Source organism: Euprymna scolopes, chromosome 21, assembly GCF_053919585.1.
Source record: "Euprymna scolopes isolate OS-2025 chromosome 21, ASM5391958v1, whole genome shotgun sequence".
In the NCBI taxonomy this organism is placed as follows: Eukaryota; Metazoa; Mollusca; class Cephalopoda; order Sepiida; family Sepiolidae; genus Euprymna; species Euprymna scolopes.
Window position 1 is genome coordinate 51,725,218 of NC_136502.1, and position 17,092 is coordinate 51,742,309.

General features: G+C 33.2%; 1 protein-coding gene across 1 annotated transcript in view; it reads left to right on the forward strand.

Annotated features, from left to right (window-relative positions):
• Nucleotides 1-10,245, forward strand: part of LOC145242801 (uncharacterized) — a 35,837-nt gene extending 25,592 nt beyond the window's left edge. The window contains exons 4-5 of the mRNA XM_080105932.1: nucleotides 5,514-5,520; nucleotides 7,325-10,245. Coding sequence (XP_079962058.1) covers nucleotides 5,514-5,520; nucleotides 7,325-8,862 — 1,545 coding nt within the window. The 3' untranslated portion in view covers nucleotides 8,863-10,245. The remainder of the gene's footprint in view (nucleotides 1-5,513; nucleotides 5,521-7,324) is intronic.
• Nucleotides 10,246-17,092: the final 6,847 nt, after the last annotated feature.

Sequence of the window (17,092 nt, forward strand, 5' to 3'; positions counted from 1 at the left end):
GCAACCTAAACTTAAGTGGCAATAACACATTCACTCATTGTTATCAGCGCTAATTAAAAGATGACAGAAAATAGATAGTGACAGCCAATTTCATGTCCCCTAGTGAAAAAATTTCAAATTATTGTCTATTTCGTTTCAGTATTGATTTAAATATAACAGATAAGAATATCCATTATGAATAAAATTATTTGTAAACTAGGTACTAGTTCAGCAGCCACCCAGGAATTTCTTTGGCGCTACTGATTAGAAAAATAGTTTTTTTCAACAGTATCATCTACTGGAGTTGTATTTATTATATAGTTAAAATATAATTGGAATGGTTAATCTAACATTCATTAATTTTTGTGAAAATGTATCTGTAAATAAATGTTTTGAATTATAAATATATGTTTACAGTTATTTGAAAAAATTATATACAATATATTATTATATTTATAGTTAATACTGAAAAGAAATAAACAAGAACTTGGAATGGTGGACGTCTATGAAATTGCCCTTCACCTCTAAATTAAAAAATTTATACAGTTTTTTTTTTAACTTAACATTCAGAGAAAAAAAAAATTTGAAAAAAAAAAATTCTGACTTTTATCATCTGAGACCAGTTTTCAATTATTACGTTTTACTAAATTGAACATCCAATTTGTGGCCATCATCGAAAAATAGCGACTATCTCACGTGTCTAAAAAAGAGGTTATGAAGGGAAGATCGCTTATCTGTTGCAATAGAAATTGTCTTAAAACTGTTTTTTCCTCCCTTTATCATTTGTCTTTGAGTTAAGGTGATTTCTATTAGGTTCATATTCTTTCCATACGAAGATTTAATTAGGATGAGGAGAATCCTACACATCTCTGTAAGCATAAAACACTCATGCCTGTAGGTATAAAAATTGTTAATATTTATTTTTTAAATATATTTCAGCTACAAAACCCCTTCAAGAAATTTAGTTTGAGCCCTATTTAAGGAATTAAGAAAAAAGTGGTCAACTTTAGCGAAAATGCCTCATTTCAACTTTCTTGTAATTTGTGCTTTTTCTTATTTTATTTTTCTAAGATACACACACATTAAAATTTACAAATTCATTTGAGTGGAAATTACAGCATTCAACAACACCAAACCGCTTGCGTCAAAAAGCAGGACACTTGAGAAATGGCCGACATAGTTGAAAGCACTTTTTTTTCATCAAAAATATGAATTTTTTGACCAATCAGGGCTTGATTTAAAAAAAAACTTATTTTTTGGGAGCCTCTAAAGAAATATAAAAAGGCAAGAAGAACATTTCGCGTCAGAGAGGGACAGAAGACACCAGCAGAAAGACAAGTCACAAGTGGAACGCTTGCCAAGCGAATTCAGTAGCTGAAATGACAGCTTTTCTTGCATGCCAAAGAACATTGCTTGACTCTCTCTTTCTCTCACTTCACCACAACACATAGTCAGACTCTTTCTCTCATGCTCTCAAGTCTTCACCTTCTTCCTCCTTTCCTTCTTTCATACTGGCCGCCACCTTTGCGCACATTAAAAAAGTAATTTCTTTTCTATTAATGGAAATAAACAAAAGTTTATTTTACATTATTCGGTAGCGTATTTCTTTTTATTTATGTGTTTCATGAGCAAATCAAATATTTTCTCTGTTTTCTTTGCTTTCTTACATGACCTTCATAGTTGCTTCGTTGTCTGCAATTCATGTGTTAGCTGCTGGTGGCTTGGAGAAAAGATTCTAGCCTGCAAAGTCAAGGGTGGCTTTGTTGACGTGGTTTGACCCTCTCAACCAGGAGTAATTAGCTGTTCTTGCTCTGATGATTGTATAAGAATGAAACACTAGTGACTCTAGATAAGAAACTTAATATTAAATATATATATATAAGTAGTGTGTATATATATATATATATATATATATATATATAGGTTTTGAATACATATATATATATATATATATATATAGTAAGTAGTGTATATATATATATAGTAAGTAGTGTATATATATATATAGTAAGTAGTGTATATATATATATATATAGTAAGTAGTGTATATATATATAGTAAGTAGTGTATATATATATATAGTAAGTAGTGTATATATATATATAGTAAGTAGTGTATATATATATAGTAAGTAGTGTGTATATATATAGTAAGTAGTGTGTATATATATAGTAAGTAGTGTATATATATATATATAGTAAGTAGTGTATATATATATATAGAAAGTAGTGTGTATATACATAGTAAGTAGTGTATATATATATATAGTAAGTAGTGTATATATATATATATAGTAAGTAGTGTATATATATATATATAGTAAGTAGTGTATATATATAGTAAGTAGTGTATATATATAGTAAGTAGTGTATATATATATATATATAGTAAGTAGTGTATATATATATAGTAAGTAGTGTATATATATATAGTAAGTAGTGTATATATATAGTAAGTAGTGTATATTTATATAGTAAGTAGTGTATATATATATATAGTAAGTAGTGTATATATATATATATAGTAAGTAGTGTATATATATATAGTAAGTAGTGTATATATATATAGTAAGTAGTGTATATATATAATAAGTAGTGTATATATATATAGTAAATAGTGTATATATATATAGTAAGTAGTATATATATATATATATATATAGTAAGTAGTGTATATATATAGTAAGTAGTGTATATATATATATATATAGTAAGTAGTGTATATATATATATATATATAGTAAGTAGTGTATATATATATATATATATATATATATAGTAAGTAGTGTATACATATATATAGTAAGTAGTGTATATATATATGTATATAGTAAGTAGTGTATATATATATATATAGTAAGTAGTGTATATATATATAGTAAGTAGTGTATATATATATATATATATAGTAAGTAGTGTATATATATAGTAAGTAGTGTATATATATATATATATATATATATATATATATATATATATATATATAGTAAGTTTTGAATACATATTTAGGATAAATTAAGCTAAACAGAAATGTAATGTCCAGGAAACAACACATTGTGACCTCAGTCGCAAAGCAGACAAAGAATAAAAAAGAACTCACTTTTTCTATGTAACAGTCCTATTTATTTCCTCATTTTTATGGCTGTGACTTCACCTACATGATCTCGAACGTTCTCTATGCTTCTCATGTGATCTCGAACGTTATAACCTGATCTTTTTTTGGGTGCTAGTGCATTTATTGATCCGCGCTATTTTTTAAATAGTATTTTCAAGTTTCATTAAAGTTTTACGATATCTGTTTTTATTAAATTGTTAGATGAAAGTACAGAATAGGTACACTCCACCCTCCTGTCCCCATGTTAAGAATAGCTTTCTAAATAATATTATTTCATCATGGATCAATAAGTGCATGAGTACCTTGTTTTTTTGCTACTGGTGACTTCATTTCACATGCATTTTTGTATAACTGTCCATGCTATGTGACACTTCTTCACCTGCTGAAAAACATTCTTCACCAGAATTTAGAACCTGCTCTAAGGTAAAATAAAAAACAAGAAAAAACTTAAGTCCACAAAAACATGAACAAACCAATTCAAATAAAAAGTCCCTTTCATTTTACCTTTTTTCTCCCGTCAGAAATTCCTTCCTTTCTTTATTTTTTATTTTTTGCTATTAAAATAAAGGAATTTCAATATATTTCATGAGCAACGTTTCTGTCAAAGAGGGAAGAATTGTTGTTTCTTGGGTTAAAATCTATTCCATCTATCACTTATCAATGCCAAGCTTTTGACTTTGAAGTAGTATTTTTAGCTCTTTTACATCAATCAGTTTTGAAATAAATTATCTTCACAAAAAGTGGTCGATTGTCTTTTGATTTAAGGAATGAAAACATTTGATAATATTGTGTAATTCGTCTGCTTCCTACTTTTTGATACAACATTTTAACCTTTATTAATGTATACAGGAGAAGGGAACAGTTAATCTGGTATATGTGTCAATGAATAAATATAAAATCATTTAATGAGAATTGTTTATATTCATCAAGCTAAAGAGTGATACCAGTTTTTAAATTTTACATTTAGTAAATAAATTTATTTTTCAATATATGATTACTTTGATAATTTGCTGCACATTTAAAGCGATTTTTATTTTATATAGAGTGGTTTAATGATATATATTGTTTCTTATAGAAAGTGCAGTTGTCTATGTGTATGTTTGTATGTCCACCTAAAGTTAAAAAATAATACAAAAACTATGAAACAAATACCCACAATGTTGGTATTTTCTTGATCGGCTTTCTCCAGGATGAATAAAAATATGAATCTAAAATATAGAAAAATGTATTCATTCTATGTGGGTCAACTGGGCTAGATTCCATCAGTGGAAGAGGAAATTGGTTTTCAGTGTTATTATATTTTAATTTGGAAAGAAAATGCCAACTCATTTATTGATGAACCTATTATACAGGTTGGGACAGAGCAACTAGCTTATTTTGAATATGAATTAAAACACAAGTAATGCAGGTATACATGTAATTCTTTGAACAACATTTAATTTTTATTTTTACCAATTTAAAGCGGATATCAGTAAGATGGAATCCATTCTTCTCTATACACTGAGTTAATCAAACTCTGAAGTTTCGGTCAACTCTTTCCAGCATATCGATTAGTATGTTGGCGACAGCTTGTCAGATGTTGTTTTTCAGATGAGTTAAGGTGCTAGGATGATCGTTATAAACAATTGATTTCAGATATCCCCAAAGAAAATAGTCACATGGTGATAAATCAGGGGACCATGCTGGCCAATGCAGATTACCCTTCAAAAATACCTCAACAGTGAAAGGACATTCCAACTTCATCCACTCCATGATGCTCATTGGAGTTCCTGAAAAATAAATTAAAAATGAATAATAACCAAACTTTAAGCTCCACCCTCTCAAATAAGTCCATCCTTACCATCCTTGGAGTAACCATCGTTTTAAGGTGCCAAATTTAAATAAGCAAGCTGCTCTGGTCCACCCTGTATAAGGAGAGTTGTCTATGTGTATCTTCAGCTACAGAGAAAATGGGCTTAGTAGTGGAGAGGGGAGGGTAAAATGAGCAAGTTAGGAAAAGAGAAAAATAGACGTAGAGAAATAAAAATTTTAATGTTATACTTTTGTTCGAGGACGTGCTGTATATCACTGCAATAAAAATATAAATCTAACACGAGAAATAGAGAAATAATTTTTAAAATGCAGAATCAACACATTTCTAAATGTTACATATTAACACTCGGACACACACATGTATCAAATTCTTGCAAAGAAACAAATGAGAGAAAAAAGAAGCATGACTCAAGTTTTGTTTTAAAATTGAAATAAAAGCAATTTATTCATGGTACTTTCCAAACTATGCCTGCATCTTGGTTTTAGAAGTATCTGCATTTTGCCGCCATGCGGGTTTTTCAAATCTCTCACTGGCATGTGTTTTGCTTCGCTGTTACAACACATGTAGTTCAAAATCTCTTTTTTTCTTTTGGATTCTGTATCTGCAGATTGAAGGTATAAGTTATACAACCAATCTTTTTTTGACAAATTTTGGAGTGCATCTTCTTTTAAAAGTTCCTCTCGCACTCACATGTGCTTCATCAAAAATGCTTATACTACGCATGTGCTACATGTTCATTTTGAAAATGCTTCACCACCCATGTGCTAAATGTCCATTTTAAAAGGCTTTCACTGCCCATGTGCTACATGTTTATCTCGAAAACACTTTCATTGCTAATGTGCTACATGTTCATCTCGAAAATGCTTTCACTGCCAATGTGCTACACACTTTCATTTTGAAAATGATTTCACTGCCATGTGCTACATGTTCATCTCGAAAACATTGTTAGTACCTATGGTCTACATGTTCATCTCGAAAACATTGTTAGTACCTATGGTCTACATGTTCATCTTGAAAAACACTTTCACTGCCCACATGCTACACGTTCATCTCAAAAATGTTTTCATCACAGATGTGCTACACATAAACATCTAAAACATTTTCACTGCCGATGTGCTACATCTTTATCTCCAAAATGTTTTCACTGCTATGTTGTCATCTCAAAAACGTTTTCATCATTCATATGCTACACACCCATCTCCAAAACATTTTTACTGCACATGTGCAACTCGTTTATCTTGAAAACATTGTCACCACAAATATGCAACACATTCATGTCGAAAAGTTTTCACAAGTGTTACACGTTTACATCAAAAATATTTTCGCTACCCATGTGTGACACATTCATCTTGAAAATGTTTTGACCACCAATCTGCTACACGTTCATGTCAAAAATGCTTTTACTGCTTATGTGCTACATGTTCATCTTGTACCCCCTCGACGTAAATACCCCCAACAAACCTGACAAGCTGCAAAACCCCACCCCTTCACAGTTGAGATCCCTAGATGTAAGAGAGGCTTCTACTCCAGTAGTTTCTTCCCCAGAACCACTAGACTTTAAAATTCCCTTCCGTTTTCCTGCTTCCCCAATTTTACTGACATGCAAAAGTTCAAGTGTAACGTTAACCAACATCTTGCTGCCCAACTCCCCACATAGTATTCCTGTAGCTTATGTCCCTGATAGTAGCCCCCTACATCAAAGTGGCAATGTGCCTTGTTTGGGGTGAAAATGTAATAAAAACTTTTTTTAAAATGTGTTGCACGTTAATCTAGGAAATGCTTTCACTGCTCATGTGTTCTATGTTCATTTCAAATGTTTTCACTGCTCATGTTTTACACGTTCATTTCTAAAACGTTTTCATTGCCTATGTTTTACACGTTCACCTGAAAAACATTTTCACTTGTCATGTGGTACGTGTACATCTTGAAAATGTTTTCACCACCCATGTGTTACACATTCATTTTAAAAACGTTTTCACGGCCCATGTGTTAAACATTTATTTCAAAAACGCTTTCACTGTCTATGTGCTTCATGTTCATCTCATGCTGGCACATGCTTGCTGGTTGCTTGCCATGCGGTGCCTTTTACTCCCCGCTTTTTCTTCTGTTCATCCACTATGATGTCACCTCCTGCCATGGTTTGGTCATTTGTATATAAGATGACGTCACTGCTATTCTTACATCAGTGACATAAGATTCAACTATTTTTATTCTAATGTCTCACAATATACGATCATTTTTTTCTTGAGTTCTTTTTTCAATGTATGCATGAGAATCTAAATCGAATTTTTCTTCATTTCTGCTTTATTTTTTTTTCTGATTTATAATTTATTTTAATAATATCTTTATGTTCATTCACAGATACCGGTTACGTTGGGAAGTAAATATCATGTATTGTTTGGATTTCTTAATTGTTAGACAACAGTAGCTCGGCATTTTTCATGCCGTCTGGAAGAATAGACATGGAAACATTTGAAAAACCACGGCCATTTTCTTGTGAGCTATGCACGTTATCGTTTACGACCAAATCCAACTTAAAACGGCATGTACAAATGCATACTGGAGAGAAACCTTATTCTTGTCACATATGCAGTCATGCATTTTCAGAAAAGGCACACTTAAAAAGGCACATGCGAACACACACTGGGGAAAAACCATATTCCTGTGAAGAATGTGGAAACGCGTTTTCTAGTAACTCTGATCTAAAAAGGCACATAAAAATACACACTGGTGAAAAGCCATATGAGTGTAAAGTGTGCCATTTTGCCTTCTCTGAGAATGCGTACTTAACGGTACACATGCGTACACACAATGGAGAGAAACCTTATTCTTGTAAGTTCTGCACATCAGCATTCTCGCAAGATTCTTCATTAAAAAAACATATTCGAACTCACACTGGGGAAAAGCCCCATTCTTGTCAAATCTGTCAGACTTCGTTTGCTGAGAATTCTTCACTAAAAATACACATGAGAACGCATACTGGAGAGAAACCATATTCTTGTCAAATCTGCCAATCAGCATTTTCCGAGAATTCTAACTTAAAAAAACACATGCGGACGCATACTGGGGAAAAGCCTTATTCTTGTCAAATTTGTAATTCTGCATTCGCCGAGAATTCTTCATTGAAAAAGCACATCCGAACTCACACTGGCGAGAAACCGTATTCTTGCATGGTATGCGAAGCTGCATTCTCTGAGAATTCTAAACTGAAAAAGCACATTCGAACACACACTGGTGAGAAACCATATTCTTGTAATGCATGTGCATCAACGTTTTCTGAGACGTCATCATTAAAGAAACACATGCAGACACATACAGGTGAAAAACCTTATTCCTGCCAGACATGCAATTCATCCTTTTCTCGCATTTCGTCTTTAAAAATACACATTCGGACACATACTGGAGAGAAACCTTATGCTTGTAAAGTATGTGAAATTGCATTTGCACACAATTCTTCCTTAAAAAAACACATGCAAACACACAGTAGAGAGAACTTGAACTTTAATGCCTACATAGGGAATAAGAATTCCTATGGAGAGAACTTGAATCCCTTTGGAGAGAATTGTAATGCCTCTGAAGAAAACTTTAATGCCTCTGGAAAGAACTTGAATGCGTTTATAGGGAACTTGAAGTCTTATGGAGAGAACTTGAATCCCTTTATAGAGAATTTGAAATCCCCTGGAGAGAACTTGAATCTCTCTGGAGAGAACTTGAATCCTTCTGGAGAGAACTTGAATCCCTCTGGAAAAAGCTTGAATCCCTCTGGAGAGAACTTGAATCCCTCTGGAGAGAACTTGAATCCCTCTGGAAAAAGCTTGAATCCCTCTGGAGAGAACTTGAATCCTTCTGGAGAGAACTTGAATCCTTCTGGAGAGAACTTGAATCCCTCTGGAAAAAACTTGAATCCCTCTGGAGAGAACTTGAATGCCTCTCGAGAGAACTTGAATGCCTACTAGATACTGTCCTTGATTGTCTAAGGTCTTTCTGTACAGAAGTTTATCAGGACAAGCTGGCATGAGAATACTTTTCTCTGAAATTAAACTCTGACAAAATATTCAAAGTTGCATAGTATTTGTGACCCAAATAAAATCTCGATACAGTTAACCCACAGAGGCTTTCATGATGAACGGTGCACTTTCTTTACAGGATGCTACTTATGTAACTTAGTGTGAACGTGCATATGCAAATGTATGCGAAATAACATCAGTGGAAGGGAAAAGTAAAAACTTAAAAAAGGAGATCATGTTAGAGATGGGAATCACATTTGAGATCATTGTTAGACTCGTGGAGGATGTTCGAGAATATGATCATGTGGGTGACATCACAACTATAACAATGTAATATTCTTTAATGTTGTAGAACAAAAAACGAGTCAAATTTTTTTTTCTATTTTTTGTCTCTTTTGTGAGCAAAGCCTCAACGTGTTGGTTCCTGGACAATGTTACACCTATAGTAAAAACACTACTCCATCAGACTAGATTAATTCTTATCCTGGAATCCAGTAAGACCAAGAGACCACAAGAAATATATACTATAACCTATTTAAGTGGCCAATTGGGAGAGAGGAAAATTAATATTCTTAACTTCTTTACTAACTCAACATTTGAGATGGAAAGGAGGTTAATGAAATATTTGAATATCTATGTATCTCACATGGAGATCAAGTATTAGCTCCAAGGAAGGAGCCTTTAAGCTTTGAGAGTTTTTGAAGTAAAATAAAACTAAAAAGAGAGAAAAAATTTTCTTATAAAGTATGTGGACTTGCATTTTTTAGCCTTTATTATTAAAACATTCATATAGAAACATATCTTCATTATTCGTGTAATATGTGTGAAAAAGCATATGCTGGACAAAAAATTTTTGGGAAATGAATTTAAGAGCATTTTTATGCCATTCACATTTAAGATACAAGCAAACTTTCAATTAAACAAAAACAGTAAAGACATTTTATAAATTGGAGATGATATATAATTATTTCCATTATCAAAAATTGCTAAAGCTTACACAAACTGTGAAAGTTGCTGACCGGATATCCTAGACTCGAGTTTTGCCTTCTTTTGGGTTTGTCAGTAGAACATATCTGAACTCGTGATTTGAAATCCATGTCACTTTATAAATAGTAAATGTATTTATTCTTTTGAAATATGCAGATAACTATTATCCGGAAATTATACATAATAAATTGTATTAGCACTTTTAGCAAGAAAAATGGAACGTTAAATAGCTTATTCTACTATGCATGAATTTGAAATGAAATTTTTGTTTGGCAAGTTTAATGGAAAATGTGATAAAATAGTAGATAAATGATAAGAGTAAAAATTATTAACAATATATATATATATATATATATATATATATATATATATATATATATATATATATAATATAAACTCCTGATCAAAAATTTAAGACCACTGGAAAATCTTTAAAAAGAAACCCCTTTTTTGAAGGACGGATTTTAAACTCCTCTCACTTAAGGTTACCAATACTAAAATCGTTTTTTCCCATAACTTTTAGGTTGTAGTATTGGTAACCTTAAGTGGGAAGAGTTTAAAATCTATCCGTAAAAAAGTTTTTTTGTTTTTTTAAGTTTAAGTGGTCTTAAATGTTTGATCAGGAGTACATATATATAATATATAAAAGCTTTGTTCATGGAATCTATGTTTAGGTTTATGCACAGATAAAGAGTAGAGGAAATTATTGCTAGCGGTTGTAGGTAGACAAGTGTTTGCATCGTGGTAAGAAATGCAGTAAGATTCTCAAAAGGTTTGTGGTTATCATGATTTAAATTTATTAAGGAAGATATAAGTTTTCATTTCATTTCTGCGATGAGTATTATACTGATAAAAGTATCATGCAGCGTATCTTAAAATTAAAAAGTATTAAATGTGAATTGTTTTTAGTTTTAGTGAAAGAAGTGAAATACCTCTGATTTTTGTGAACTTTTAACAATAAATGTTTGTAGGGAAAAGCGTAGCAACCGACGTCAGAATTTTTGATGGTGATGGGAGCATAGGTCGAAATTATTTTCCCTAACAAGAAAAACAAAACACAAATATCAGTAAATAACAACAACATGGGAACAAATTCTAAAACTCAAAATAATAAATTTTACAAGAAGTAGTTTATTTTTATATAGGGGAGATATGTAATTTGTATTCAGTGCTGGGTGTTATTGATTTCCCATGAACATGAAATCAAAACGATTAAGGTCTATGAATAAAGCTGAGATATGTGTATTTTTATAGGACAAAAGTTCAGAATATTAAAGATTATAAAATTCAAGTGAAAAATATTTCTGTAATTGTTAGGCATAAAAGTCTACTTCATAAGATATCCAGCTATGGTATAGCTGGAAATGTTTTCTCAATTATTAAATCATTTCTGTCAGATAGATTCATAAGAGTAATAGTTGATGGGCAGAAATCAGAAGCTCACAATATTAATGCTGGAGTCCCTCAGGGGTCCATCCTGGGCTCAACTCTTTTCCTGATCTATATCAATCATCTTCCAAATAACATCCTAAGATCATTCATCGACATTTATTCTGATGACACTACCATCTATGGCAACACATCAAAGGCTGTAAATGACAAAGTTCTCTCTCTCCTCTGATCTTGAGCACATGGTACAGTGGGGAAAGCGGTGGCTGGTTACTTTTAATGCATCTAAAACCAAGCTTCTATCTTTACATCATCACTGCTCTGATCCTCATCTGGCATCAATTAAAATGAATGGCTCTCATCTTAGGGAGGCTGCATGTTTTGACAAGCTTCTGGGCTTGACCTTTACTCTTGATCTTAAATGGAACACATACATCAAATCCATTGCCAAGGCCGCTGGAAAAATGGTAGGATCCTTCTACCGCTCCAGTAGATATCTCACTCTTGATGCAATTCTTTACCTATATAAAAGCCAGGTACGGCCAATGATGGAGTATTGTTGCCACATTTGGCAAGAGCTGCTAGGAGCAGCTTATCCTGCCTTGACAGGGTTCAAAATAGACTTTGTAGCTTAGTGGGGGATGCCCTTTCCTCTTCCCTGCAACCTCTTTCCCACAGAAAAGATGTTGCGAGCCTGTCTTTGCTTTATCATTATTTTTATGGCAAGTGCTTGTCTGAGCTTCAATCTATGGTCCAAACTTTCACGAAAAACACTCGTCTAGCCAAAACCACTATCATTAATTTCCCACATTCTTTATCTGTGCCTAAACCGAAACATAGATTCCATGAACAAATCTTCTTTCTTAGAACTGCACGCCTGTGGAACTCTCTTCCTTTTGCCTGTTTCTCAGCTGACTACAATTTGATTGTCTTAAAGTCCAGTGTAAACAAGTTCTTAATGAACCATCCCCCTAAGTAATCACATTTACAAAATTTCCACTACTTATGTATACCCATTAACCCTTATCCTCAAGTGGCCTCCGGGCCTTGATGAGTGGCGACTCTTTTGTAAGAAAAAACATTATTGGAAGTCTTTTATGACTAAGGACATCCTAAGCGACTAAGGAACTTGTTATTGTCAACATATTTTATGAAGAAACGCTGCGAATGAAAGTACATATCAGTATACTTTGCTGTTTGATCTTCATTGTTAAAGGATTGAATAATTTATCTGTTGTAGCTTGATATTGTTAATGGTGCAGTTTTACGTCTTTCGAATGGAATAAAACGCTTGCTGGAACTCACAGAAACGTTGTCATTATGAGGTGTTTGCTTTTTTCGAACTTGAATGTAGGGAAAGATTTATTATAAGAATACATGAGGGGTCTCAAATATTAAATTTTTGTTGTTTTTAATTCACAAAACCTTTTTAATGAATAAATGAAACATTTTGTCTCTGTTAAGCAGAAGATTATATTCTTCACATTATGTATGCTTTCAACGAATTTAAAAATTATATCAAGTGAATAATCTTAGAGGATGAAGTAATTTGAAAAGGAGAATTTAGAATACCGAAAGCATACACAACCCAAAGAGTAGACTTCTTGTTTTGACCAAAAAAAGAGATACGATGTTTCCTTTGTTTATTATGTTTTTTAAACAATACTGATGATAACCCTAGACAAAAATAAAAATAAAATAGACGATTAAAATATAATAACGACCTCATACATGGTGCGAGTTGCCATTTCTTAAAGCAACAAACTGTAGTTGAGGCTGAAGGGATTCCATTAAATCATGTATTGTTCATCTTGGTAGATTCGAACCCAACGATACCGATACAACTTCTGTAATAAACATATATGTGTATGTCTGTGTGTTTAAATGCCCAGGAACAATAATTCCACTATGTTTAAAGTATTTGAATGCAGTGTTAACTACTAAGCAAGACACTCGATGTCGTCTGTGAGCCATGAAATAATGATACAGTATTATATTTGTTTAGTGTTATATACTAATCAAAAAGTGATATATACTCTACATATGTGTAGGTGTGTTGATAGATTGCTGTACATGAGAAAAAGTACTCTGCATTACTTGGTTCCCATAGTACTTGTAATGCAGTACAAGGTGAAGCTTGAATGATTCAAACTCGAGATAGATAATGCCAAAAACATCCCCCATAAATATGGGAGGGGAGATTATCTTCAAAGAGCATCCTAAATTGATAATTTAGCACCGACTTGTACTAAGTATATATTAATATGTCCCTAGTACCCATTTTGTTTTTTTTAATGGAGTTTTGGCAAATAACAAATAGGATCCTGAACAGAAGTGTGCGTTCTATCCCAACCATTATCAATGAACCAGAGGTCATCTCGTCAGCATCAGACAAGGCCAAACTATTTGCAAAGAAATTTGCAGCAAATTCTACCCTATGCGACGAAGGCCATCAACTCGCCATATTTCCTCCTATAACACAAAACACGCTAGATAATATACAAATATGTGCGTGAGGTCGCCAAGCTAATCAAGAACCTTGATTCCAGTAAAGCAACTGGCCCTGACGGCATCTCAATTATAGTGTTAAAAAAGCTTCAACCTGAACTTGCTCCCATACTTACAAAACTGTTTAAGCTTTGCCTTAAGGAGAAGTGCTTTCCAACACCCTGGAAAACCTCATCAGTATGCCCTGTATTTAAGAATTCAGGTGATAAGTCCTCTCCCTCTCAGTACAGACTGATAAGTCTCCTGTGTGTCATGAGTAAGTTGCTGGAATCCATATTAAATAGAGAAATAGTCAACCACCTCAGCAGAAATAACATCCTTAGTGACACACAATATGGTTTCTGTTCTGCAAGATCTACCGCAGATGTGCTAATGGTTATGTCTCATAGGATTAGCGAATCTCTCGACCAAGGGTTCCTTTCTAGGGCAATTGCACTTGACATATCAAAGGCCTTCGACAAGGTATGGCATAAAGGCCTACTTCACAAGATTTTCAGCTACGGTATAATTGGAAATGTTTTCTCAATCATTAAATCATTTCTCTCTAATAGGCTCATAAGAGTAGTGGTCGATGATTCAGAGGCCTGCAGTATTAATGCTGAAGTCTCTCAGGGGTCCATTCTGGGCCCAACTCTCTTCCTAATCTACATCAATGATCTCCCTAAACACATACTTAAATCATTCATTGACATCCATGCTGATGACACGACCATCTACGGCAACACATCAAAGGCTGTAAATGACAAAGTTCTCTCTGATTCTCTCTCCTCTGATCTCGAGCGTGTAGTTCAGTGGGGGAAGACGTGGCTGGTTACCTTTAATGCATCTAAAACCAAGCTCCTATCTTTACACCATCAACGCTCTGATCCCCATCTGGCATCAATTGTAATGGATGGCTCTTGCCTAGGAGAAGCTCAATGTTTTGACAAGCTTCTGGGCTTGACTTTTACTCCTGATATGAAATGGAACACGTACATCGAGTCTGTTGCCAGGGTCACTGGAAAGATGGTGGGTTCCTTCTACCGCTCTAGAAGATATCTCACTACTAATGCAATGCTCTATCTATATAAAAGCCAAGTACGTCCAAGGATGGAATACTGCTGCCATTTCTGGGCAGGAGCTGCTAAAAATAGCCTATCCTGCCTTGACAGAGTACAAAATAGACTTCGTGGTTTAGTGGGGGATGTCCTTTTCTCTTCCCTGCAACCTCTCTCCCACAGAAGAGACGTTGCGATCCTGTCTTTGTTTTACCGTTATTTCCATGGCAAGTGTTCGTCTGAGCTCCAATTTCTGCCCCCCCTCGACAATCCTTTACGAAAAACACCCGTCTAGCTGAAGCCACTTTCAAAAGTTTTCCCCCACTCTCTATCTGTACCTAAATCAAAACGTAGATTCCATGGACACAGCTTCTTTCTTAGAACAGCACGCCAGTGGAACTCTGTTCCGTCTGCCTGTTCCCACCTGACTACAACTTGGATGTCTTCAAATCCAATGTAAACAAATTCCTGATGAACCGCCCCCTTAAGTAGACACTTTATGAAATCTCAACACTAACGTACAACGTACTGTACATGCAATAACCCTTATCCCTGAGTGGCTTCCGAGCCTTGATAAGTGGTGACCTCCTTGTAAAAAAAAAAAACAAAAAAAAACATTTGTTAATTGATATATATTATAGGGGAAGTTGCCAATATTCTAAGTAGAGAAGGTGTGTTTACATACGAGTACATCATTGTCCAGAACAAGAAAAGGTCATTGGTGTTATCAAGAAGTAATAATTACATGATTATATTGAGTAAGTGGTCTAAAGTGCTATCATGTTATGTTATGTCATTTTTTATCTATTTTATTTTGTGTTTTTATGGCCCCTTAAAACGCTGGATAATTCTGCTAGTCTATTATATGAAGAGGAGTTGATTTTATGTAGCTATGTATGTATATATGTTCATTTAAAAAAATTTTTAAACTCTACTAAATAAACACATGGTTGGTATGCTCTTGATTGGTATGGCCTCGGATTAATATCTAAAATTAAAAAAAAACATTTTTAAGGGTCAATTAAGCAAGGTTTAGGTCAGAGATAAAATCACTGTTTTTCAAACATTTTCTGTTTTATTGTGCACTAATTTTCCCATCCGACTTTTACTGGAAGCAGTACATGTAAGATTACAGTATTTCATTTGGTATATGGTATATATTAAATCTCTCTGGACTATACTTGTTATAAACATCATTTCTCTTCATATTATTGTTAATGTTTTGCATTTGGTAAGGGATATTATTAAATCAGTTTGGACTATTATCATATTATTATATTATTATATTATTATTTTTTCATCATAATCGCTCTGAACTGCATCTGACCCCAGTTGAAATGAATGGCTCTCATTTTGGGGAAGCACCATGTCTTGATCACCTTCTGACCTTCACTCTAAATCTGTAATAGAACACATACATAAAAATGGAAAAATTGGTGGATCATTTTATCACTCCAGATTACCGATACAATTTTCTATCTTTATAAGAGCCAAATACATCCTAAAATTGAGTACTGTTTCCACATTTGGGCAGGAGCTGCTCATTGCGCTTATCCTACCTTGACAGGTGTGATAGTATGAACCATTACCTCCCCTTAAAGAACTCTTCAGTACAGAAGTCTCGCATATACCTTCACTTCCGTTTGACACGGAACTGGAGTTCAATAAAAAATGGAGACCGTATTCCGCTTCTCATAAATGAATCTCACCTTTTGGTATTCTTTTACATAATGTTTCATGGTGGCAAGCGGTGGAGTTTCCCATTTCGGAAACCTCACGAACAGGTCGTCCCTATTATATACACACGACAGTAAAAGAAATATATTAAAAAAAAATAAATGAATAAAATTGGCCACGTTCAGACCGCATGGGAAAAATTAATACTTGGCGCCAAGCTTCAAGCTGTGAGTAAGCATTGTTTTTCGTGTTTCGCGTTTCAAATGCAACGAATATATATATATATATATATATATATATATATATATATATATATATATATATATATATATATATATATATACTTACTATCATTAAAAAAATATACATATATTAGGAAGTATATGTATAAGTTCTCAGATGTTTAAGTTTTCCACGGAAAACATATATACATATACATTTTTTCTGTCAGTTTATTAAAAAATAAAAAATGAATAAAATAAAATAAATAAACGGAAGACTGAATTTATATCGTCTGGAACTAAACGAAATAAATAAATACAATGGCTACAAACGAACCGTCGATGAATTGATCGTCCACA